Source organism: Chlorocebus sabaeus, chromosome 3, assembly GCF_047675955.1.
Source record: "Chlorocebus sabaeus isolate Y175 chromosome 3, mChlSab1.0.hap1, whole genome shotgun sequence".
In the NCBI taxonomy this organism is placed as follows: Eukaryota; Metazoa; Chordata; class Mammalia; order Primates; family Cercopithecidae; genus Chlorocebus; species Chlorocebus sabaeus.
The window spans coordinates 38,728,778-38,756,425 of NC_132906.1; the positions used below are offsets into that span (position 1 = coordinate 38,728,778).

Sequence of the window (27,648 nt, forward strand, 5' to 3'; positions counted from 1 at the left end):
ATTCAAGCTTTGAAAGGAGTATCTAGCATAGCCTTTGTTCCAAATATTTTTTAGCCCTCTGGATTTCTACTCCTTGTCCTGAATGAATGTCCAAAGAACTTTTAGTCTGCATGGTCTGATCTGGCTGGATTGTATACCCTTTATGAGTTCTGGGAATTGTTCAGCTTACAACTCTCTTTTTTGCTCAGCCTTGTTATCCGCAGTGACTCAAGAGAACTACTATGAGGGTTTCTGGAGCTTCTTTTCTATGCAGGTTTTTCTTTCTGAAACAGCCCCACAACTTCCAGTTGCATCAGCCTGCTTGAATTGTGAGACTGATATTCTCAACTCAGCTCTCTATGATCTCTGTCTGCATCATGATTACAAGCAGAAAGCCATAGCTTACCTATTTTTTTTTTTTTCACCTTCTCTCAGGGATAATAGTCTTGCATTATCTGTTATCCTGTGTCTTAAAACAGTTGTTTCTTACATATCATCAAGATTGTTATTTGTTTTTAAAGAGAGAGTAAGGATTGCTCATGTACCTTTATCAGATCCTGTAATATATTTTTAATTATATAATGTTATTGAGCTATGGTATTATTTGCAATTCGTGAACTTTTAAAGGAAATGATAGTGTAAGTTGAAATGATTTATAGCTGTTTGAATAGTCTTTGTTTAATATTTAAATTAAGGAAAGGGCCTCTTGATAATTTTATGCATTTGCCGTTTTTAAAAATTAGGTTAATGTCTTAAATATAGGCTTTAAAGAAATGTGACATTCATATACAGTTTAAATTATTCTTTGCTCAATAAACTGAATGTTGTGCTTGTCATTACTCTTAATTATCTTTATAAAATATACAGTGCTTACACGATTCAGGAACTCTGGAATATGCTTGAATTTGCACATGGTGGTTTTTTTTTTTAAACTTTGTCACCTGCTATTATACATCATATTTTAATCATAATGGTTTCTGTAATGATAATGATTAAAATGCACAAAAAGTTTAAAGTTGAGATGTATTAAGTAACAACTAGTAAGACAGATGTATGTGTATATTAATACCTCAAAACCAAAATAAATCAGAGGAATAGGTAACTGAAGAGAGTCCTGAAGACTCCTTATGGGATTTTAGAAAGACTTTATCTTGTGAGAAATTGCTTTTGCCAGAAGATTTTCTTTCCATTTTCATAATACATTGTTCTCTCTCTAGCTTTATGAGATTTCAGGAAAAAAGAAAATTAAAATTAGTTGGATTTGGAAGCTTATTTTTAGTTAATGAATAATTTGTTGAATACTTTTTCAAAATATGAATTGTTTTGCAAAACAAAACAGGAAAATATAGTATAAGGAAAGTTAAGGAAATTTTAGTATAATTAAAAGAACCTCCATATTATATACTATAACAATCTGTTCTCTTTAAGTAGTTAGAAATCACCGTTAACTAATAAATTTTGTGTCTAAAAAATTTCTTTTTGAAGATAATTTCCAGGTAATATTTGTCTCTCATAGCTTTATGCTTTAAAATGGAATTCTGTTACCAAAGTTTGTTATTTTTGAATTTGCTTCTTAAGAGGACTGTTTTCTCCTTAGGGGAAACGGCTTGATAAATATTTCTGTAAGTTATATGTGAATATGTGTTTTGGTAAGGGGAGGTGAGAAGAGTCTTTGCCTAATTATTGAAGCTAAGAATAATGTATTTTTTTGTGGTTTGAAATACTTTATGGAAGACTTTTTTTTCCTATTTCTTATAAGAATCTACTCAAATAGGTAGATTCCTATTACAGTATAAATGCTGGAAATATAGTTTTTATGTATAACTGCTCCTTTGTGACTGGATTTTTTCCACAGAGCTTATCAAAACACAATAGAAGCAATATTGGAACTGAAGGTGGACCACCTCCTTTTGTGCCTTTTGGACAGGTAATGACTTTTGTGTTGGCGGATGAATTTAGGAAAAAGTGTTTTTTGTTAGCATTCAAGCTGTGTTTCATTATGCACTGAACTATTTATTAAGAGGTTATGGAGTTATTTGGAAATACGAAGTTCAAGGAATTTAATAATTTTGAGTTTTTTTTCCTTCACTGTAATTATATTGTTGATGTTTGCAAGAGCTGTTAACCCAAAGACTGAAGCAATTAAGAGCCATATCTGAAGAGTAACTTATAACTAATTAAAATAGGATGGGAGAGGGTTTTTTTAAGGGAAATTCAAAAGTAAGAAGACAAAAATATATCATAATTTCTCACTTGTTCATTAAAAACATTAGAGGGGGAGAGAAAAATAAAACCTCACAGAGTCATCAAAGTGCTGCTTTGAAGCAGCTCCCCTTCTGACCAGTATCTTGTGACTTCAGTTGTCTTCAGCATCAAATTGATTCTCAACAATCTTCTCCAGCCTACTCTTGCTTTATCCCGGACAATTCTAAGAATAATTCATGTGGCAACTTGCTCTTCTCCTGATGATGCCATCAAAATTTAGCTATTGGTAATCTGTCTTGCATTTGCTCTTTTTCTTCAAGAGTGCTGGGCTGGCTAAGAGTAGCAATGAGTTATGGAACTAACAGGTAGGCAACAGATGTGCATTTCCATAATAAGGTTTATTGTGTGTCTGTGTGTCTAAATTTTGGTATTTAGTAAGATCATTTGACTATTACCCTCTTTAAAAGCCTTTTGTAAGATCTACTCTAACTTAAGTAAGTCATTTTTGCATCAAACCTATTTTAAAGCATTTTAAAAATAACGTTGGTTTTTTTTTTTTTTTTACTGAGTTTGGAAGAAGAGATAGCCAAGATAAAAGGAAGTATGAAGTCCTACGGTGTGATCCGTGTTGATGGTTGATATTCTCCCAGTGTAATGAAAACCCCCCATAGGGAAAACAGTGCAAACATTCTAATAACTTACATTTGAAAATAGTAGTATATTTGTAAAAATTTACCCTTAAACATTTTGGTGATAACATTTCTCTTCCAGAGAGACTTATGATCTAATTATTCTTAAGACTTTGAAGTGTGTTTTATAGCTTCTTGGGGGTTAGAGAATATAATAAAGGGTATAATTTCAATAATATTATTTGGTTATAAAGTTCATTCTGAAAAAATTCTTATATAGCATCTTACAGCCTTGTACATGGGTTGAAGATAGGTAATGCTGGCTGTGTATTGGCATCAACATGATATGTTTATATTACTGAAATTTTTCTGTATTTGTGGAACACATTTCTTTGAGATCTTCTCATTTTCCCTATTAATGAGTTGAGAAAAAGTTCATTTTATATTATTTTTACTGGTAAGATTGGACTGGAGATCAGAATTGAGGGCTTCTTTTTAGGCAGTGATGCCTTTTTTTTACTTTATAAGACAAAAGTATAAAAACTTTGAAGCCTGATTTGGGGGGAGGGTATGTTTTTAGAATGTGGTTTATAAGTGCAGAGACATCTTTTTATATGTTAATATAATTGTACTAACCAATCCACATAGGGATACTGTGGTATAATATGGAAATTAAGCTCTTAATTGCAAAACCAAATTTATGTCTTCTTGTGCATTATTCAAGATTGTTTGAAATCTAAAATTATTTATTACCCTAAAATGAAAGTTAGCTCTCTTGACCCATTGTATGTTTTAAATATGTGCCCTGCTTAGATGGCCCCATATTTATATAGATTTTAATTTTATTTACTAGTTATGTTTATTGAAAAGTTACTTTTCTGGTTTTCTACTTTTACTTTTAAATACATGGGATAGAATTTTATTTGTGTAGGCTTTTAGCTATTATAAAAGATACAAGATACTTTTGAAGAAGTATTATTTTCGAATGAAAACTTGAATCTCTTTTGGAACTACTGAGTTGACTTATTCTTACTTGTTTTACCAGAAGTGTGTATCTCATGTCCAAGTGGATAGCAGAGAACTTGATCGAAGAAAAACATTGCAAGTTACAATGCCTGTCAAACCTACAAATGATAATGATGAATTTGAAAAGCAAAGGACGGCTGCTATTGCTGAAGTTGCAAAGAGCAAAGAAGTAAGAAATCAAATTATTACACATTTTTTATTTCTTATCATTTTGTTCTATTTAGATTTTTTGTGATCGTTATTGTCTTTTCATATAAGCTAACTAATTCAACAAACGCTTAACCTTATTCTTCTTGCATATTCCATAAGTGGGAATGCCCTGCCACTTTATGGGATCTTAACATATTTTTTTCATGTGTTCTGTTTCCAGATCTCCATGGTAGTTCTAGTAAGTTACTCTTGCTGGCAAATTACCTTCCTTTTCTCCTTCTTCCTTTTTTTTAAAACAATGTAGCAACTGAACACACTTTTTATTCTGGCGGGGAGTTTCCTATTAGTAGATGGGCTGGTTGCCACTTTTTTGGAGATAATTTCCCCTTATTAATAGCAACTTATGAGAAATAGCAACTTCTGAGAGATGAATAAAAATCAGCGGATCTGTCACTGGGTCAGGATTAACATTTTTGTCTTTATACTTAATTTTATTTAGTGTATAGTAAAAAATAATTTTATCTTTACATATGTGTATTTACATACACACAAATCCTCCCTTTTAACTGACAAATAATAATTACACATATATATGAGGTACATGTGGATTTTGATACATGTGTACAATGTGTAATGATCAAATCAGGGTAATTACTATATCCATCACCTCAAACATTTACCATCTTTGTGTTGAGAACATTCAAAACGCATCTAGCTATTTTGAAATATACAATAAATTGTTAATTATAATCACCCTAGTGTTTCATAGAATACTAGAACTTATTCCTCCTAACTGTAATTTAATTCCCATTAATCAACCTCTCCCACTCTCCCTTAACCTTCACCCTTCCCAGCCTCTAGTAACTACTGTGCTCCTCTTCTTTGAGACAACTTTTTTATCTCTCACATATGAGTGAGAATATGCAGTATTTGTCTTTCTGTGGTTGGCTTATGTCACTTAATGTAATGTCCTTCAGGCTTATCCATGTTGCTGAGAATAGCAGGATTTCTTTCTTTTTTATAACTGAATAATAATCCATTATGTATAGGCAGTCAGCTCTCCATGTCTGTGGATTCAGCTCTTCCTAACTATGGATTCAACCAACAGTGGATCAGAAATATTTGTAGGGGGAAAAGGGATGGTTGCGTCTATACTGAATGTGTACAGACTTTTTTTTGGTCTTGTGATTATTTCCTAATGATATAGTATAACAGCTATTTATATAACATTTGTACCATATAAGGAATTATAAGTAATCTAGAGATTATTTAAATATATAGGAGTGACCAGGCACCATGGCTTATGCCTGTAACCCCAGCACTTTGGGAGGCTGAGGCGGGTGGATCACCTCAGCCTGACCAACATAGCGAAACCTGTCTCCACTGAAATTACAAAATTAGCTGGGTATGCTGATGCATGCATGTAATCCCAGCTACTCAAGAGGCGGAGGCAGGAGAATCGCTTGAACCCAGAAGGCAGAGGTTGCAGTGAGCCAAGATTGCACTATTGCACTCCAGCCTGGGCAACAAGAGCGAAACTCCATTTCAAAAAACAAAAATTAAAAAAAATAAAGTATATAAGAGGATGTGCATAGGTTATATACAAATACTGTATCATTTTATGTAAGGGACTTGAGCATCCATGTTTTTTTTATCTCCTAGGAGTGGGAGAGTGGTGGGAGTCCTAGAACCGATTCCTCATAGATAACAAAGGATGACTGTATAACACGTTTTCTTTATCCCTTCATCTGATAGTGGGCACTCAGGTTGATTTCATAACTTGGCTATTGTGACTAGTGCTGCAGTAAATATGGGAGTTATCTCTTTGACCTACTGCTTTCCTTTCCTTTGGATAAATACCCAGTAGTGGGATTGCTCAATCATATGCTAGTTCTATTTTTAGTTTTTCTGAGCAAACTCCATATTGTTTTCTGTAATGGCTACATTAATTTACATTCCCACCAACAGTACATAAGAGTTGTTTCTTTAAATCCTCACCAGTTTTTTTTTTTTTTTTTTTGTCCTTTTGATTATAGCAATTTTAACTGGGCTGAGATAATACCTCATTTTGTTTTGATTTGCATCTCCCTGATGATGTTACTGAGACACCCAGGGTTCAGTCTAGATCCTGCTGCTCACTGCACAGTAAGCCAATCACTGAGACAATGAGTGTTGCCAGGAAAGAAGGCTTTAATTGGGTGCTGCAGTTGAACAGATGGGTGGTCAGTCTCAAATCCATCCCCCCGATGGGCTAAAATTAGGGGTTTATATAGCAGAGAAGGAATCTATGTGCAGGAAAACAGGAACTAAGGAGGGGTAAGGAAGCAATTATGATGAATGAGGGGTGTGGCATCTCATTGTCTGGATGTGGTGGTCTGGTGAATTTTAGTTCTTGATACTTTTTGAAGGGCCTGAGTGTCAACTGAGGAAGGAACTCAGATAAAGATAAATCAAATGAAAGTTTCAGACTTTAAGATCAGAAGGGTCAATTTGTATTTATACAAAAAAACGGTCTATGGGACTATTGGGCTGATTTCAATGATAAATGATGTTGAACATTTTTTCATATACTTGTTGGCCATTTGTATGGTCTTTTGAAAAATGATATTCAAATCATTTGTCCATTTTTAAATTGGATTGTTTGGCTTTTTTTTTTTTTTTTTTTTTTTTTGACAGAGGCTCACTCTGTCATCCAGGCTGGAGTGCAGTGGTGTGATCTTGGCTTTCTGTAACCTCTGCCTCCCAAGTTCAAGCTATTCTCCAGCCTCAGCGTCCCAGGTAGCTGGGACTACAGGTGTGCACCACTGTGTCTGGCTAATTTTTTTTTTGTATTTTTAGTAGAGACAGGGTTTCGCCATGTTGGCCAGTCTAGGCTCGAACTCCTGACCTTAGGTGATCCGCTCACATTGGCCTTCCAAAGTGCTGGGATTACAGGCATGAGCCACCACACCTGGCTGGGTATATTTTTTTGTTTTGTTTTGGTTTTGAATTGTTATGTTCCTTATATATTCTAGATATTAACCCCTTGTCAGATGAATAGTTTGCAATTATTTTCTTTAATTCTGTAGGTTGTCTCTTCACTCTGTTGATTGAATTCTTGGCTACACAGAAGCTTTTTAGTTTGATATAATCTCATTTGTCTATTTTTACTTGTGTGCCTGTGTTTTTGTGGTCTTATCCAAAAAATCTTTGCCCAGACCAACATCCTGAAGGAACAAACCCCTCTCTCTTATATTATTGACAGCCAAAGGTTCTCTTTTTATTATTTTGAATTTTTTGCTTATTTGTAATAGGTGTTTTTCCTAGTTATTTACTGATTTCTTTTAGATTGATAAGAAATTTTAGGTCATAAATTAGTTGCTACATAGACATTTCTTAACCAGTGAGATAGATATTATTTCCTTTATTCAAAACCTGTAATGAAGCTTAGCTTATAATTGCTTTCCTATTTAATTTTGAAGTGTAAGTAGTAGTGTTCTTGAATTTTGGTTGTTCTTCCTGCAATGTCTTTCTGTTGTCAGTCTAATGTAGGGGGCCAGAAGCACAAGCCCTGGAATCACAGACTGGAAGCATATCCTGCCGACACCTTTGGATGGTTACTCAGCTTTTTGTATCCCCTGTTTTTTATTTTTTTCATCTGTGAAACTCGGAGATAATAATGGTACCTACTTCATATGTGAGAATTTAAACATTTAGAGCCAATACTACTGCTACTTGGCACAAATCATAATACTCTTGCTCAAAGCTCTCAATAAACATGACTATTGCTACTCTTTATTTTTTCCTCTATCCAAGGCATACTTTTAAAAAACCAGTTTTACCATTTCTTAAACTAATACGTTTTACATAATTTGCATGAAACATTTTTTTTCCAGAAATTTATAAAATTATGGAGTTTCAGAATATATTGAGAATATATATTTTTAAAATGATTATAGAAAGATGTTCTTTTGATTTACATTTAACTCAAACGAACTTTTCTACCAAAGATTTTGTTGGATACAGTTACAGCTATCTATTTATTGGAGCATAGTTAACCTATTGTAATGTGCTTCTTTTTGTTGTCACAATTGATATTATATTTTCCCATAAATATTTGATAAATAAAGCATCTTAGGTTTTTTTTTTTTTTTTAACAACAGACATCAAAACATCTCAATTTATATGTGAGAGAATTGATGGAGGCTCAAAACTAACAAACAAACTTGGGACTTGCCCAAGGTTATCCGGTGATAATTATGGGACTCAATTGATGTAACTTAGAAGATCTCAATCATAGTAATATAAACATACTAAATAAGCAGATTGCAATTTTAAATATAATAGTCTGTTTAGGACTCAAGATAGTGAGAGCTGAGCCAAGACATGAAGGAGGTAAGATAATTAACTACTTGGTTGTCTGAGCAAGAGTATTCCAGGCAGAAGGAAAAGCCATGGCAGAGACTCTAAAGCAGGAGCACAGAGAAACAGCAGAGTGACCAGCGGAAGCAGAGAGATCAGAGGGACAAGTAGTAGAAGCTAAAGTCAAGAGAGATAATGGAGGTTTCCTTATGTAGGGCCCTGTAAACTACTGTAAAGACATTATACTTCATTCAAGAAGAAATGGGAGCCTTTGGAATGTTTTGAGCACAGCAGTAACATCAGCTGACCTATATTCTAAAAGAGTAATTCTAGCTGCTGTGTTCAGACTTGGTTATAGAGAAGGAAAATTGGAAACCAACAAGTAGAGAATTATTAAAGTAATCTAGGATTTAAAAAAAAAAATGATGATGGCTTGGACAAGTATAGTAGTTGTGTAGGTAGTGCAAAGTGGTCAGATTTTGGAATTTTGGAGGAGCCATTAGGGTTACTGAGATTGGATATAGGGTACAAGAGAAGATGTGGTATCAAGAATGAATCTAGCCAGGTGCAGTGGCTCACACCTGTAATCGCAGCACTTTGGGAGGCCGAGGCGGGCGGATCACCTGAGGTCGGGAGTTCAAGACCAGCCTGACCAACATGGAGAACCCTGTCTCTACTAAAAATACAAAATTAGCTGGGCGTGGTGGCGCATGCCTGTAATCCCAGCTACTCAGGAGGCTGAGGCAGGAGAATCACTTGAACCCGGGAGGCTGAGGTTGCAGTGAGCCAAGATTGCGCCATTGCACTCCAGCCTGGGCAACAAGAGTGAAACCCCATCTCAAAAAAAAAAAATGAATCTAAGGGTTTTACCCAGAGAAATTGGCACATTGGAGTTGCTTGCCTTGAAATGAAGAAGCCTGGAGTGGAGCAGATGTGAGGGGAGGAAGATCTGGTGCTCCATTTTGAACATGTGAATATTGAGGTACTTACCAGACATGCATGTAGTTTAATAGACAGTAATAGACATAATGTTTAATAGACAGTAAGATTGAAGAATGAGCTTTAAAATAGATACATGCACTTGAGAGTTGTAGACATATGGATGGTATTGAAAATTATGAGGCCAAATGAGATCACCAAAGGAATGAGTGTTGATAGAGAACAGAAAAACCTAAGGAATGAACCCTGTAACACTTCAAGTTGAACTTACAGCCTAGATGGCAGAAGTGGAACCAGCCAAGGCATGACCAGTAACAGGATAAAAACGGAGAATGAAGAAAATAGATTATGGAAAAGGAAGTGTTAAACTTATCAAAGGCAATTGAAAAGTTATATAAGATGAGCACTTAGAATTAATATAGAATCGAGGAAGTTGTTTATTCCATCCTCATTCCTCTTAACATTCATATAGTTGGTGGTATGATAAATCATATGGGATTAAGATAAAGTATAACCATGCATGTACCAACAGTGTGTGGGTTGATGTGGTCAAAATCTATGTGAGTTCTTTAATGATTATTTCAGTTTTTTTTTTTTTTTTAAATAAGGAAGTAAGCATAGTCAACAGTGACATGAGAGAAGGAGGTTTGAGAAGTGAGGAGAATGTGTAAAATAGTGGTCTAGAAGATTAGGTATATGTATGGGCTAGGGAAATATGGTAAGATTGCTAGACAGCATTAAGGCCCACTTGAATTTCACACTCATGATGATCTCATGGATGCCTAATTCATATAATATGAACAAAAAGGTGTGGCTCATAAAGGGCAACACCAGTTACCTTATGGGTAATGTTTAGGTTGTGATGGTTCTAGATATTTGTATGAATGAGTATTAACTATTTTAGAGCAGTAAAAAGTAACTCTGAAAATACTACTTATCCTATTCCTTAATCCATAAAATGGAAAGAAAATTATAAGTAAATGCATCCAGAAGATGGGACTATTTCACTGGCACCAAAGGAAAAAGCACTTTTGGAATTATGGGTTGTAAATTTTGGAAATATATTTAATTTGGAGCAGGTGAGATTCCAGACTTTTCAGGTAATTTTTTTCCAGTGTATTAGCCAAAATAGTAAATACCATCTGTTATTGAGTGTTTGCCATGTGCCAGCTACTGAGATAATCACTTCATACCAATGATGTCATTTAATTCTCCCAATATCCCAATGAGGTAGGTTTTCTAATCCCAGTTTTAAAGACAAAAAACCTGAGGCTCTGTGGAAAGTGGAAGTTAAGTGACTTGTCTGAAGGCTAAAGATAGTGGCTGGGCCAAGATAAGTCCCAGCCTTGTCTAGTTCCAAAGCCAGTGTGCTTAACTGTGCTACCTTGTCTCCCAGTCTAATAAATTTTGTATCACATTAATAAATATATTTTTCTAGTTATACAAGTAATGACTATGAAGGCATTTCAAATATTTTTTTTTTCTGGGATTCCATAAACCAAAAATTTAATGAATCTAGTAATGAATCTTTGGTGATTGAAGATGTGGTTTTAATTTTGATTTGAGTTAAAGGTAAATACTGTAGTTTATCAGCTACCTAATAGAGATACTTAATATGTTATCCATTTGTGCTCATCCAACATTTAAACAAAATTTTCATGTATACTTCTTTGTATTTTATTCTGTATAAAATAATTTTCTAATGTTATATAAATTTATATCTAAGTTGTTTCCTTACTGTAATCATTTTAAAACATATTTTAAAATATTGGTCATTGTCTCTAATAAAAATTGTTTTAGTATCTTCTTTTATTATATCTATTAGAACTATAAAAACATTGGCCGGGTGAAGTGGCTCATGCCTGTAATCTCAGCAGTTTGGGAGGGCAAGGTGGGTGGATCATCTGAGGTCAGGAGTTTGAGACCAGCCTGGCCAACGTGGTAAAATCCCATCTCTACTAAAAATACAAAAATTAGCTGGGTGGTAGTGGCACATGCCTGTAATCCCAGCTACTGAGGAGGCTGAGGCTGGAGAATCACTTGACCCTGGGAGGCAGAGGTTGTGGTGAGCTGAGATCATGCCACTGCACTCCAGTCTGGGTGACAGAATGAGACCCTGTCTCAAAAAACAAAAACAAAAAATATTATAAAAATATTGTATAACCAAATGTTTCATACTATACAGGGTAACAACTGGGGATGCTTTTCAGTTATGAATTTGTATCTTTCCAAACCAACATTCTTTATGTCCTAATCTTTTCCTAATAGTTTTGAAAAACAAAAATAATATCAAAGCAAAATTTCAAATTTCATGTCACATATATTTATTCAAAAAAGATAGGCCAAATAAGAAATACAGACTTAAAAGCTTTTATATGTAGTTGGGAAGAAATGACATATTACCTGATTCATGTAAATAATAAATTAGTAATGAGAGTTTTAATCTAATGTTCAAACTTGTTTACTAAGATTATGCAATCATAATACTGAATTATGGACATAATTTTAACGATTCTAAAGATAACTTTGCCTGGTAGCTGGATTTAGACTCAAGACAGTAGTCTTAAGTATTTTACCTAAAATCATTTTAACAAGTAATTCATAATGCTTGTATTATTTTCTTCTCTATAGTTGTACACTCATTTTCATGACTTCCCTTTTATTCACAAATCATGTAATTATTTTTATTGCCTGGCCTGGATTTGTGAATAAAAGAGATTGTGACTAGTAGATATGTTTGCCATTCAAAAAGAATAAGTTAATATTGTATTTTTTCATGTAAAACATAATTAAGAAACTTTTAATTACTTCAGTTGTTTTTAGTCATAGCTTAGTTTGTAGAGCTATTTTTAAATGCCGTTTACATACCTCTCTTTTATCTTTCTCTTATCTAAAGACCAAGACATTTGGAGGAGGTGGTGGTGGTGCCAGAAGTAATCTCAATATGAATGCTGCTGGTAACCGAAATAGGGAAGTTTTACAGAAAGAAAAGTCAACCAAATCAGAGGGAAAACATGATGGTGTCTATAGAGAACTGGTAAGGCTAAAGAACCAACCACAAATTTAAAGTGTTACTTCTTTAAATGATTCTTTTATTCTTTCTTACCACCACCACTAGCTTTGTGCAATGTATTATGGATAGATGTTATAACTCTTGAAGGCTTTCATTAAGGATTACAATTAAATCATGAAAAATTTGGAATGTTTGAAAAATAATTTACTTAAAACTTCTATCTCACTTAAATTACTAATAATATATTTTGGAATGGATTGATAAAAAGCCATCAAAAGATGATGCATCGAAAACATACATTTTTCTGTGTTTCCCCACCTTCCCCACATCTTTTGTCAAATTTTGTCTAAAGTGATTTTATTTTGTTTTCTACTGCTTTTTGGGAAGAATATTGTAAAACAAGCATATGTATTATGTGGACCCAATTGCAAAATATTCTTGAATTTTTAAGATAAATGAGTGGAGTCAAACATACTTCTGGCATGCTGCAGTGTTCTCAAATCTAAGGATGTTGGCAAAAATTCATTTTCCTCTGCCTTTAGAGGTTGAATGACTTTGGTTGATTTTTCTCTATAGTGTACAAATTATGCAAAAACAACTTAAACCATGGGGGTTTATTATTTCATATAACAAGAGTTCAGAGGTAGATGGTTACAAGTGTGGGTAAATTCAGCAGTATAACAATATTAGACCATTTATGGGTATTTCCATGATTTGTTGGCTTTCTCCTTAGTGTTATGTAACTGCTCAATGGATTCACCTTACCTACTGCCTAAATAGAGCTGATTTATCAAGACAAGGGAATTACAGTAGAGAAAGAAATTCATGCAGAGCCAGCTATCGTGAGTGACTGGAGTTTTATTATTGCTTCAAATCAGTCTCAGCGATCATTCGGGGATCAGAGCGTTTTTTTTGTTTTGTTTTGTTTTGTTTTGAGATGGAGTTTCATTCTTGTTGCCCAGGCTCAGGCTGGAGTGCAATGACTCAATCTTGGCTGACTGCAACGTCTGCCTCCTGGGTTCAAACAATTCTCCTCTCTCAGACTCTTGAGTAGCTGGGATTATAGGCACCTGCCACCACACCCAGCTTTTTTTTATTTTTTATTTTTAGTAGAGACAGGGTTTCACTATATTGGTGAAACTGGTCTCAAACTCCTGACCTCATGCGATCCACCCACTTCTGCCTCCCAAGGTGCTGGGATTACAGGTGTGAGCCACCATGCCCAGTGGGATCAGAGTTTTTTAAGGACAAGTTGGTGGGTGGGAGAAGCCAGTGAGCCAGGAGCACTGATCTTAGGAGCAGTTTGCAGAGGGTCAGAATCTTGTAGCCTCTAGCTGCATAACTCCTAAACCATAATTTCTAATCTTATGACTGCGATGGTTAATACAGAGTGTCAACTTGATTGGATTGAAGGATACAAAATACTGATCCTGGGTGTGTCTGTGAGGATGTTGCCAAAGGAGATTAACATTTAAGTAAGTGACCTGGGAAAGGTAGACCCACCCTTAATCTGGGTGGGCACAATCTAATCAGCTGCCAGTGTACAATATAAGCAGGTAGAAAAATGTGAAAAGACAGACTGGCCTATCCTCCCAGCCTACATCTTTCTCCTGTGCTGGATGCTTCCTGCTGTCAAACATCAGACTCCAAGTTCTTCAGTTTTGGAACTTGGACTGGCTCTCCTTGCTCCTCAGCCTGCAGATAGCCTGTTGTGGGACCTTGTGAGTTAATACTTCATAAACTCCCCTTTATATATATATATTTTCCATTAGTTTTGTCCCTCTAGAGAACCCTAATACAGATTTTGGTACCAGGAGTGGTTCTAGAGGAACAAAATTTTAAGGATGTGGTTCTTTCGTTAGATTTGGGGTTTTTGGAGTTGGCTGCTTACTATAATTAGATCCAAAACTGCTAAGGACTGTACTGCTAATAGTGTGGAGAACACTGATTGTCCTTCGCATGAACTTTTTAGAGAGTTATGCAAAATAAATACATTTGACATTTTTGGTTCATCACTTGTGAGAGGCAAGGAGTTTAGTAACTCTATACATAATACCTTTGACCATATATGGAGAACCAGGGAACAAAATGAAGCTGGTTGGTTGCTCCTAAGTTCAGTGGACAAAGTGATGAAAGAAAATAATGAAAGGCATCCTATCTCCTGGCTTCAGAAGCAGATACTGAGCCTCAAATCTGCTAAGATTGCGCTGAGTGAGAGCCTTATTGTTACTGGTGGGGTCCTTGTTCTTAGAACTCCCAAGATGGTGGCCGGCCATTTCCAAGATGGCAGCAAGCCTCTTGTTCTCTGACCTGGCCTTCTTGGCCTCATGGATTCTAAGGAATGGAACCTTGGGCCATGAGGTGACTGTTACAGCTCTATTAGAAGTGATGAGTCACAGAAGAAAACCGTGGAACCCAGCGACTAGTGTTCAGCTCAATTAGGACAAACCTGGGACTTAGCCATACAGGAAAAATGGCGAGCCTTTAGCCTGATTGGGAGCGGCAGCTGGCATCCCGCTGGATCAGAAATGCAGTGGACACCTGCTGGATCTAGAGGTGTGGAAGTTAACGGCGGGTCTGCGATGGCGGCGAACAGCAGTGGTGGACATCAAACGAAAGCTCAGCTTGACCCTCCATAACAAACATGGACCAGAAGATTGTGCAGTTGCAAGATTTAATAGAGTGAAAACAGAGCTCCCATAAAATGGGAGAGGACCCTAAGGGGTTGTTGTTTCCAGCTTGAATGTCTGGGTTTAGATCCCAATCATTGTCCCTCCCCCTGTCCCCCTGTGCTCTCAGGTGATAGATGATTGGTTATTTCTTTACCTCCTGTTTTTGCCTAATTAGCATTTTAGTGAGCTGTCTTTACTACCTGATTGGTCGGGTGTGAGCTAAGCTGCAAGCCCCGTGTTTAAAGATGGGTGCAGTCACCTTCCCCAGCTATGCTTAGGAATTCTTAGTCGGCCTAGGCAATCCAGCTAGTCCTGTCTCTCATTATCTCCTGTGGAGAAAAAGCTGAAATTGTGGAAAAACAGACACAAGTTTTTATCATGCGGGTGGCTGACATGCAGTGAAAGGTGCATGCACAGCCTTGCCAGGTGTCTACTGTTAAAGTGAGGGCATTGATTGGAAAAGAGTAGGACCTTGTAGCTTGGAATGGGTACGTGTGGGTAGACCCTGATGAAGCTGGGGACACTGAGTTTATAAACTCTGATGAATTTTTTTTGCTAGAAGAAACAGCTTCCCCATCTGCAGTAATAGCTTGAGTTTTCTAATTTATTTAAACAGAAATCTGAAGGGCAAACATGGGAATGTATATTCAGGGTATGAGATAATGGTGAAAGGAACATAGAGTTGGATCAGGCTGAATTTGTTGATTTAGGCCCGCTAAGTAGGGACTCTGCATTTAATATTGCAGCTCTGGGAGTTATAAAATAAAAAGTCTAATAGTTTATTTGCTTGGTTAGCTGAAATGTGGATTAAAAGATGGCCCACTGTGAGCGAGCTGGAAATGCCTGATCTCCCTTGGCTTAATGTAGAGGAAGGGACACAAAGGCTTAGGGAGATTGGGATGGTGGAGTGGATTAGTCTCTTTAGACCTACTCATTCCAACTGGGAGGGTCCAGAAGATATACCCTTGACCAATGCCTTGCAAAATAGATTTGTGAGGGCAGCACAGGCCTCTTTGAAGATGCCCTGTAATTGCTCTTCTCTGTATGTCAGAGCTAACAATGTGAACTGCAGTCACTCAACTACAAAATTTAAATACAATGGTAATAATTGGATCCCAAGGTGGCGGGGACCAAGTGGTGGCACTCAACCATCAAAGGCAAGGTTAAGTGTAGCTACTGTAGTGGACAGCAGAGGCAAAATGGCAATCAGAATAATCTGACTTTTGTAGAGCTCTGGCATTGGCTAATTAATCATGGTGTTCCTAGATGTGAAATTGAGAGGAAGCCTACTGCATTCCTACTTAATTTAGGCGAGCAGAAAGCTTCTAGGTCTAATGGACAAAAGATTATTTGAATTATGAAAGTAGAGATTTGCAGCCCCTCAATTTTCAGCCAGTGTATAGATCCAGAACCCCTTTAATGAAGGGGAGGCTGGGTCCCGTTGAGGAAAGACCCCGCTACATTACTGACAGTTTATGCAGTGAATCTTTCTCCTATCCTTCTCCAAGGAGACCTCCAGCCTTTTACCAGAGTAACTTTGCACTGGGGAGAGAGAAATGATCAAACATTTCAGGGACTACTGGAAACTGGCTCTGAGCTGATGTTGATTCCAAGGGACCCAAAATGTCATTGTGGCCCCCCAGATAAAGTAGGGGCTTTTAGAGGTCAGGAAATTAATGGAATTTTAGCTCAGGTCCAAATTACAGTGGATCCAGTGGGTACCTGGACTCATCCTGTGGTCATTTCCCCAGTGCCAGAATGCATAATTGGAATAGACATACTTAGCTGCTGGCAGAATCCCCACATTGGCTCCCTGACTGGTAGGGTGAGGGCGATTATGGTGGAAAAGGCCAAATGGAAGCCATTAGAGCTGCCTCTACCTAGAAAAATAGTAAATCAGAAACAATATTGCATCCCTGGAGGGATTGCGGAGGTTAGTGCCACCATCAAGGACCTGAAAGACATGGGTGGTGATTGCCACCACATCCCCATTCAACTCTCCCATTTGGCCTGCTCAGAAGACAGATGGATCTTGGAGAATTACAGAGGATTATCAAGTGGTGACTCCAATTGCAGCTGCTGTACCAGATGTGGTTTCATTGCTTGAGCAAATTAACACGTCTCCTGGTACCTGGTATGCAGTCATTAACTTGGTAAATGCCTTTTTCTCCATTCTGGTCCATAAGGCCAACCAAAAGCAATTTGCCTTCAGCTGGCAAGGCCAGAAATATACCTTTACTGTCCTTCCTCAGGGGTATATCAACTCTCTGGCTTTGTGTCATAATTTTATTCAGAGAGAACTTGATCGCTTTTCATTTCTGCAATATATCACACTGGTCCATTACACTGATGACATATGCTGATTGGATCCAGTGAGCTTGAATTAGCAAACACAGTGGGCTTATTGGTAAGATATTTGCATGCCAGAGGATGGGAAATAAATCCAACTCAAAATTCAGGGATGTTCTGCCTCAGTAAAATTTCTAGGGGTCCAGTGGTGTGGGGCGTGTTGAGATATTCCTTCTAAGGTGAAGGGTAAGTTGCTGTATTTGGCCTCTCCTGTAACCAAGAAAGAGGCATAGTGCCTAGTGGGCCTATTTGGATTTTGGAGGCAACACAGTCCTCATTTGGATGTGTTACTCTGGCGCATTTATTGAGTGACCCAAAAGGCTGCCAGTTTTGAGTGGGGCCCAGAACACGAGAAGGTTCTGCAATAGGTCCATGCTGCTGTGCAAGCTGCTCTGCCACTTGGGCCATATGACCCAGCAGATCCAATGGTGCTTGAGTTGTCAGTGGCACAGACACTAGTTGGAGCCTTTCGCAGGCCCCCATAGGTGAATCACAGCAGAAGTCTCTAGAGTTTTGCAGTAAGACCCTGTCATCTTCTGTGGATAACTGCTCTTTTTTTGATAGATGGCTCTTGGCCTGTTACTGGGTTTTGGTGGAAACTGAACATTTGCCTGTAGGTCATCGGGTCACCATGCAACCTGAACTGCCTATCATGAACTGGGTGCTTTCTGACTATCTCACCATAAAATGTCCCATGCACAGCAGCATTCCATCATCAAATGAAAGTGGTATATGTGATTGGGCTTGAGCAGGTCCTGAAGGCACAAGTAAGTTACATGAGGAAGTGGCTCAAACGCCAATGGTTTCCACTCCTGCCATCCTGCCTTCTTTCCCCCAGCCTACCCCAGTGGCCTCATGAGGTGTCCCTACAATCAATTGACAGAGGAAGAGAAGACTGGGGCCTAGTTCACAGAGGTTCTGCACAATATGCAGGCACCACCTGAAAGTGGACAGCTGCAACCTACAGCCCTTTTCTAAGACATTTGTGAAAGATAGCAGTGAAGGGAAATCTTCCCAGTGGGCAGAACTTCAAGCAGTGCACCTAGTTGTGCACTTTGCATTTAAGGAGAAATGGCGAGATGTGCAATCATATACTGATTCATGGGCTATAGCCAACGGTTTGGCTGGATGATCAGGGACTTGGAAGAAGCATGATTGGAAAATCAGTGACAAAGAAATTTGGGAAAGAGGTATGTTGATGGACCATTCTGAGTGGTCAAAAACTGAAGATGTTTGTATCCCATATGAGTGCTAACCAATGGGTGACCTCAGCAGAGGAGGATTTTAGTAATCAAGTGGATAGGATGACCCATTCTGTGGACACCACCTCAGCCTCTGTTCCCAACCACCCCTATTATATCCCAATGTGACCATGAACAAAGTGGCCATGGTGGGAGGGAGGGAGGTTATGCATGGACTCAGCAACATGGACCTCCACTCACCAAGGCTGACCTGGCTATGACCACTGTTGAGTGCCCAATTTGCCAGCACCAGAGACCAATACTCACCCCTCAATACGGCACTGTTCCTTGGGGTGATCAGCCAGCTACCTGTTGGCAGGTTGATTATATTGGACATTTTCCATCATGGAAAGGGCAGAGATTTGTTCGCACTGGAATAGACACTCACTATCTGCCTAAGTAATTTCTTCTTATCTACTGTATCATTCCCCCCTTTGGAATGGTAACCCTAACTGCTGTTAGGGGGTGTTGGACGATGACTCTTTTGGCTACTTCCTGCTGAAAACAGGCATTGTGCAGGGAACAACAGCTAAGGCTCCTCCTAGGGTCAATTTAAAGGTCCTTGGAAGAAAGGCATGTACATGCGTTGTTCTGTCTACAGCACCATTTGGAGTTTGATTGCTGTCAACCATTGCAATGGGTTGTAATACTGGTTTGCCTCCACCAGATGTTGCTGAAACACTGATATAAATGGAACATTCCTTTTGGGATAAATGGCATTGGATTTGGATGGCTAGAGTAACTTCAGTGTTAACCTTGGCTAAATCTTTTCTGCAGTTATTAATTCCATGCTTAAACTTTCCAACTTGTCCTAAATATCCTTCTTTTTAAACAACCAATGATTCTTTCTAGGACAAGTGTTTACCATCCGTAAAATCCTTTTATGACTTCCCCAAACCATCCACAGCTTGCTTAAACCTTCTAACTTGTCCTAAACATCCCTCTTTTAAACAACCAACTATTCTCTTTAGGACAAGTACTTACTATACAAGATCCTTTCTTATATAAAATCTCTTTCCTTTATAACCTTATTTGCATAGCCAGAGTGTGACATATTACCAAACCCAATACAGTTCTAGGAGATTCATTGATAGTGAAATTTTCGTGCTTCTTTTTTGTTGGTAATTATTATTCCTGCTATTAGGGTAACAAGCAAAATACTATAGCAATGGAAATTGTCTGATATTCCAGTTAGAAGGTGGTTACTTGTATAACCTTACTGCAAATAGTAGAGTGAGTATAGCAATTCCCACAAGTGTTGTATAGTACGTAATTTCCATCTAAAATTTTACTTGCTAAGATACAGAATTTCCCTTTGGGAGTCTCTGAAGTTCATTGGTTTTATCTTCCCAAACAAACCTCTGGGTTATGGACACCCTACTCACTTTCATTACGCAGAATTTGCAGGATAATTGTCCAGAACTAGGATGTTGATACAGATTTTTACATTAGCCATCCCTTTTTGTTTCTTCCAAGCTACAGGAGATTACCACTTGATTTCACAGGAATAAGCAGGGTTAGTCTGAAATGTCAGCAAAGTAAACTAAAAAAATTAATGAGACTGGAATTTAATGACAAATGTATAAGCTTTGGAGCATAATTTTTCTCTTCCTAGTCCTTTTGGTAAAAACAAATTATGATAGGACTGTATTTTTTGTAGAATACACTTTAGTCTTATACTTGGCCTGATTATTTGCATAAAGGGCATCAAGAATGATTATTTCTATATAGGCCTTTTGGATTGTCTTTGATGAAACTCTGTTCCACAAGGAACCTCAGATAAGATCTTTTAACGCTGAGCTCAGCCATGGGTTTGTATCTTCAGATACCAGTGAGTTGGGTGATCCTCTCCTCTAAAGGTCCCAGGATAAACTGGGAGCTCCTAGTCCTGTTAGAAAGTGACATTCTTTACTGACCACAGGTCAGGAACCCTGTACAGGGACTATATATATATAGGTATGAAGCCAGTTCTCTCCATGGGAATTTTATTGTCTCTGCAAGTTGAGATTGACTCCTTAAAGAGAAGCATATCCTTCCAGTCAAAGCCTTGGTAAAATAACCAGTTTTTCTAATTGTGTCCTGTTGCAAAAGGCAAATGGATTCTTATTGAACTGATGCAAACTATACATTGCAATAACTTAAGAGTACTCAAAGATAGTTTTGAAATTCTAGAGGAACCAGGCAGAGAGAAACAAACATGCTCCAAACTTTGTTCACAGGAGTACAGCTTATTCAATTATTAAAGGCCATAAATAGTTCAAAATGACTCTGGAAGACAAACAAGGATCATCAATATTCTAAGAAAAATAAAAAAGATTGCTTTAGCTTTCTGAGTTTAGTCCATTTAGTTAACTTCTGTTTTGCTTGATACTTGTGAATGTATCAGTTCTTCTTGAGTCCTGTACCTTCTCTATTCCAGTGTTACAATCTTCAAAGCTATTAGAGAGCACCGGTTAAAGTTGTATAGCTTGATTGTAACCTATCTTTTGAGAAGAAACAAAGCAAGACAAGAATTGTCTGCAAATGACAACATTTTCAGGGTAGTTAGAGTTAAAAATGTGACTGATGAAGTTTAGTTATCTGTGGTTTACAGTAACTTGACAACCTTAATTATGATTAATAGTGTATACTTAGACATTAGAATTTTAGAAATTCCATACAATTTTGGAACATATTTTAGTATTATTCACCAAAATATAACTTAAGATTGCACATCATTTCAGCAATATCATGTAACTAAACGTGTCAAACAATCCTGTTTACCTCTTCTCTGGATGTATCAGGGACCCTCTGAACCATCCAGAAAGCAAGGTATCAGGAAAGAAAATTTTAAAATTTGAAGTTTGATTTTGGGACGCCTGCTAAATGTTGGAGGGCTTAAAACACTTGATGTTATGAAATAGAATTCCATATTGCTCAAAAGGCAAAAGTCTTTCATTAGCCTTTACTATTACATGAAAATCCTGTTGAAGGCCAAATTGTACCCTTGCATTAGTTTATTAATGTTAACCCCAATTGGTTTAAACAAAACCTTATAGATGATTCCATCTAATCTTAACCAGTTTGACTGTAAGTGAAATCTTTACTATCCTTTTATAACGCTTTTTGCTAAAGGGCAGATTGGCATCAGAAGAAAACCTTGTTGTGCTTTTATTTCGATGCTCAATTTATGAAAAGATCACATAATACTTCTTTGAATTTAGTTAATGTTTATGCATTTTTTGCAAAATTAATTTTTAAAATTTTAGAGTTTTAAAAATCTTTTTATAACTTGCTGAAACCTCTAGCTTTATCTTATCAAATCTAAGATAATCACTCGTCCCTGGGCAAAATTTACATTTTCATGCTTTCTTATGATCTTTTGCTAGAAAACACATTTTACTGTTTTTATACACCTTGCATGTAAAACTGTTTAGTGGTCTCAAATACATGTTGCAATGTAAACTCTTAGCAGCTTTTACATTTGGTGAAAAACCTTGTTAGTAAGCAATTTTAATTGTCTACCAGGTATGGAGCCTAGGACCCAGTCAAAAGGGAAGATAAGGTCTGACTCTTTCCAGCATCTAACTCCATATGTCCCAGGCCTTGCCTATCTATAAAGCAGACAGTTTACAACCTTGAAACATTTAGCAAACCTAGTACCTAAACTCATATGATTTAGACCACATATTTGCATTTTGATGACACTTGCATTTTACCATCCTTAAGCCATTTTGTTTCTTTCTCTCTTTTTTTTTTTTTAATATTGAAGTTCTAGGGTACATGTGCATAACGTGCAGGTTTGTTACATATGTATACTTGTGCTATGTTGGTGTGCTGCACCCATCAACTCGTCATTTACATCAGGTATAACTCCCAATGCAATCTCTCCCCTCTGCCCCCTCCCCATGATAGGCCCCAGTGTGTGATGTTCCTCTTCCTGAGTCCAGGTGATCTCATTGTTCAGTTCCCACCTATGAGTGAGAACATGCGGTGTTTGGTTTTCTGTTCTTGTGATAGTTTGCTGAGAATGATGGTTTCCAGCTGCATCCATGTCCCTACAAAGGACACAAACTCATCCTTTTTGATGGCTGCATAGTATTCCATGGTGTATATGTGCCACATTTTCTTAATCCGGTCTGTCACTGATGGACATTTGGGTTGATTCCAAGTCTCTGCTATTGTGAATAGTGCCACAATAAACATACGTGTGCATGTGTCTTTATAGCAGCATGATTTATAATCCTTTGGGTATGTACCCAGTAATGGGATGGCTGGGTCATATGGTACTTCTAGTTCTAGATCCTTGAGGAATCGCCATACTGTTTTCCATAATGGTTGAACTAGTTTACAATCCCACCAACAGTGTAAAAGTGTTCCTATTTCTCCACATCCTCTCCAGCACCTGTTGTTTCCTGACTTTTTAATGATTGCCATTCTAACTGGTGTGAGATGGTATCTCATTGTGGTTTTGATTTGCATTTCTCTGATGGCTAGTGATGATGAGCATTTTTTCATGTGTCTGTTGGCTGTATGAATGTCTTCTTTTGAGAAAAGTCTGTTCATATCCTTTCCCCACTTTTTGATGGGGTGGTTTGTTTTTTTCTTGTAAATTTGTTTGAGTTCTTTGTAGGTTCTGGATATTAGCCCTTTGTCAGATGAGTAGATTGCAAAAATTTTCTCCCATTCTGTAGGGTGCCTGATCACTCTGATGGTAGTTTCTTTTGCTGTGCAGAAGCTCTTTAGTTTAATTAGATCCCGTTTGTCAATTTTGGCTTTTGTTGCCATTGCTTTTGGTGTTTTAGACATGAAGTCCTTGCCCATGCGTATGTCCTGAATGGTATTACCTAGGTTTTCTTCTTGGGTTTTTATGGTATTAGGTCTAACATTTAAGTCTCTAATCCATCTTGAATTAATTTTCGTATAAGGAGTAAGGAAAGGATCCAGTTTCAGCTTTCTACTTATGGCTAGCCAATTTTCCCAGCACCATTTATTAAATAGGGAATCCTTTCCCCATTTCTTGTTTTTCTCAGGTTTGTCAAAGATCAGATGGCTGTAGATGTGTGGTATTATTTCTGAGGACTCTGTTCTGTTCCATTGGTCTATATCTCTGTTTTGGTACCAGTACCATGCTGTTTTGGTTACTGTAGCCTTGTAGTATAGTTTGAAGTCAGGTAGCATGATGCCTGTTCTTTTGTTCTTTTGACTTAGGATTGTCTTGGCAATGCGGGCTCTTTCGTGGTTCCATATGAACTTTAAAGCAGTTTTTTCCAATTCTGTGGAGAAACTCATTGGTAGCTTGATGGGGATGGCATTGAATTTATAAATTACCTTGGGCAGTATGGCCATTTTCACGATATTGATTCTTCCTATCCATGAGCATGGTATATTCTTCCATTTGTTTGTGTCCTCTTTTATTTCACTGAGCAGTGGTTTGTAGTTCTCCTTGAAGAGGTCTTTTACATCCCTTGTAAGTTGGATTCCTAGGTATTTATTCTCTTTGAAGCAATTGTGAATGGAAGTTCATTCCTGATTTGGCTCTCTGTTTGTCTGTTACTGGTGTATAAAAATGCTTGTGATTTTTGCACATTAATTTTGTATCCTGAGACTTTGCTAAAGTTTCTTATCAGCTTAAGGAGATTTTGGGCTGAGACAATGGGGTTTTCTAAATATACAATCATGTCATCTGCAAAGAGGGACAATTTGACTTCTTCTTTTCCTAACTGAATACCTTTTATTTCCTTCTATTGCCTGATTGCCCTAGCCAGAACTTCCAACACTATGTTGAATAGGAGTGGTGAGAGAGGGCATCCCTGTGTTGTGCCAGTTTTCAAAGGGAATTTTTCCAGTTTTTGCCCATTCAGTATGATATTGGCTGTGGGTTTGTCATAAATAGCTCTTATTATTTTGAGATATGTTCCATCAATACCGAATTTATTAAGCATTTTTAGCATGAAGGGCTGTTGAATTTTGTCAAAGGCCTTTTCTGCATCTATTGAGAAAATCATGTAGTTTTTGTCTTTGGTTCTGCTTATAATGCTGGATTACGTTTATTGATTTGTGTATGTTGAACCAGGCGTGCATCCCAGGTATGAAGCCCACTTGATCATGGTGGATAAGCTTTTTGATGTGCTGCTGGATCTGGTTTGCCAGTATTTTATTGAGGATTTTTGCATTGATGTTCATCAGGGATATTGATCTAAAATTCTCTTTTTTTGTTGTGTCTCTGCCAGGCTTTGGTATCAGGATGATGTTGACCTCATAAAATGAGTTAGGGAGGATTCCCTCTTTTTCTGTTGATTGGAATAGTTTCAGAAGGAATGGTACCAGCTCCTCCTTGTACCTCTGGTAGAATTCAGCTGTAAATCCATCTGGTCCTGGACTTTTTTTGGTTGGTAGGCTATTAATTATTGCCTCAATTTCAGAGCCTGCTATTGGTCTATTCAGGGATTCAGCTTCTTCCTGGTTTAGTCTTGGGAGAGTGTAAGTGTCCAGGAAATTATCCATTTCTTCTAGATTTTCTAGTTTATTTGCGTAGAGGTGTTTATAGTATTCTCTGATGGTAGTTTGTATTTCTGTGGAGTCGGTGGTGATATCCCCTTTATCATTTTTTATTGTGTCTATTTGATTCTTCTCTCTTTTCTTCTTTATTAGTCTTGCTAGTCGTCTATCAATTTTGTTGATCTTTTCAAAAAACCAACTCCTGGATTCATTGAGTTTTTGGAGGTTTTTTTGTGTCTCTATCTCCTTCAGTTCTGCTCTGATCTGAGTTATTTCTTGCCTTCTGCTAGCTTTTGAATGCGTTTGCTCTTGCTTCTCTAGTTCTTTTAATTGTGATGTTAGAGTGTCAATTTTAGATCTTTCCTGCTTTCTCTTGTGGCCATTTAGTGCTATAAATTTCCCTCTACACACTGCTTTAAATGTGTCCCAGAGATTCTGGTATGTTGTATCTTTGTTCTCATTGGTTTCAAAGAACATCTTTATTTCTGCCTTCATTTCGTTATGTACCCAGTAGTCATTCAGGAGCAGGTTATTCAGTTTCCATGTAGTTGAGCGGTTTTGATTGAGTTTCTTAGTCCTGAGTTCTAGTTTGATTGCACTGTGGTCTGAGAGACAATTTGTTATAATTTCTGTTCTTGTGCATTTGCTGAGGATTGCTTTACTTCCAATTATGTGGTCAATTTTGGAATAAGTGTGATGTGGTGCTGAGAAGAATGTATATTCTGTTGATTTGGGTTGGAGAGTTCTGTAGATGTCTATTAGGTCTGCTTGCTGCAGAGATGAGTTCAATTCCTGGATATCCTTGTTAACTTTCTGTCTCGTTGATCTGTCTAATGTTGACAGTGGGGTGTTGAAGTCTCCCATTATTATTGTATGGGAGTCTAAGTCTCTTAGTAAGTCTCTAAGGACTTGCTTTATGAATCTGGGTGCTCCTGTATTGAGTGCATATATATTTAGGATAGTTATCTCTTCCTGTTGAATTGATCCCTTTACCATTATGTAATGGCCTTGTCTCTTTTGATCTTTGATGGTTAAAGTCTGTTTTATCAGAGACTAGTATTGCAACCCCTGCTTTTTTTTGTTCTTGTTTGCTTGGTAAATCTTCCTCCATCCCTTTATTTTGAGCCTATGTATGTCTCTGCATGTGAGATGGGTCTCCTGAATATAGCAGACTGATGGGTCTTGACTCTTTATCCAGTTTGCCAGTCTGTGTCTTTTAATTGGAGCATTTAGTCCATTTACATTTAAGGTTAAGATTGTTATGTGTGAACTTGATCCTGCCATTATGATATTAACTGGTTATTTTGCTCGTTAGTTGATGCAGTTTCTTCCTAGCCTCGATGGTCTTTACATTTTGGCATGTTTTTTCAATGGCTGGTACCGGTTGTTCCTTTCCATGTTTAGTGCTTCCTTCAGGGTCTCTTGTAAGGCAGGCCTGGTGGTGACAAAATCTGCAAGCATTTGCTTATCTGTAAAGGATTTTATTTCTACTTCACTTATGAAACTTAATTTGGCTGGATATGAAATTCTGGGTTTAAAATTCTTTTCTTTAAGAATGTTGAATATTGGCCCCCACTCTCTTCGGCTTGTAGAGTTTCTGCCGAGAGATCTGCTGTTAGTCTGATGGGCTTCCCTTTGTGGGTAACCTGACCTTTCTCTCTGGCTGCCCTTAAGATTTTTTCCTTCATTTCAACTTTGGTGAATCTGGCAATTATGTGTCTTGGAGTTGCTCTTCTCGAGGAGTATCTTTGTGATGTTCTCTGTATTTCCTGAATTTGAATGTTGGGCTGCCCTACTAGGTTGGGGAAGTTCTCCTGGATGATATCCTGAAGAGTATTTTCCAACTTGGTTCCATTTTCCCCCTCACTTTCAGGCACCCCAAGCAGATGTAGATTTGGTCTTTTTACATAAACCCATATTTCTTGGAGGCTTGGTTCATTTCTTTTTCTTCTTTTTTCTTTAGATTTCTCTTCTCGCTTCATTTGATTCATTTGATCCTCAATTGCTGATATTCTTTCTTCCAGTTGATCGAGTCGGTTACTGAAGCTTATGCATTTGTCACGTATTTCTCGTGCCATGGTTTTCATCTCTGTCAGTTCGTTTATGGCCTTCTCTGCATTAATTATTCTAGTTATCAATTCTTTCACTCTTTTTTCAAGATTTTTAGTTTCTTTGCGCTGGGTAAATAATTCCTCCTTTAGCTCTGAGAAGTTTGATGGACTGAAGCCTTCTTCTCTCATCTCGTCAAAGTCATTCTCCGTCCAGCTTTGATCCATTGCTGGCGATGAGCTGCGTTCCTTTGGAGGGGGAAATGCGCTCTTATTTTTTGAATTTCCAGCTTTTCTGCCCTGCTTTTCCCCCATCTTTGTGGTTTTATCTGCCTCTGGTCTTTGATGATGGTGACATACTGATGGGGTTTTGGTGTGGGTGTCCTTCCTGTTTCTTAGTTTTCCTTCTAACAGTCAGGACCCTCAGCTGTAGGTCCGTTGGAGATTGCTTGAGGTCCACTCTAGACCCTGTTTGCCTGGGTATCTGTAGCAGAGGCTGCAGAAGATAGAATATTGCTGAACAGCGAGTGTACCTGTCTGATTCATGCTTTGGAAGCTTCCTTTCAGGGGTGTACT

General features: G+C 37.5%; 1 protein-coding gene across 6 annotated transcripts in view; it reads left to right on the forward strand.

Annotated features, from left to right (window-relative positions):
- The window catches only part of TDRD3 (tudor domain containing 3), a 191,530-nt gene that overhangs the window by 88,251 nt on the left and 75,631 nt on the right, over nt 1–27,648 (forward strand). For all 6 annotated transcript variants that reach the window (XM_007960526.3, XM_037986648.2, XM_007960522.3 and 3 more), the window contains exons 6-8: nt 1,835–1,906; nt 3,859–4,008; nt 12,166–12,306. In XM_007960526.3, coding sequence (XP_007958717.2) covers nt 1,835–1,906; nt 3,859–4,008; nt 12,166–12,306 — 363 coding nt within the window. The remainder of the gene's footprint in view (nt 1–1,834; nt 1,907–3,858; nt 4,009–12,165; nt 12,307–27,648) is intronic.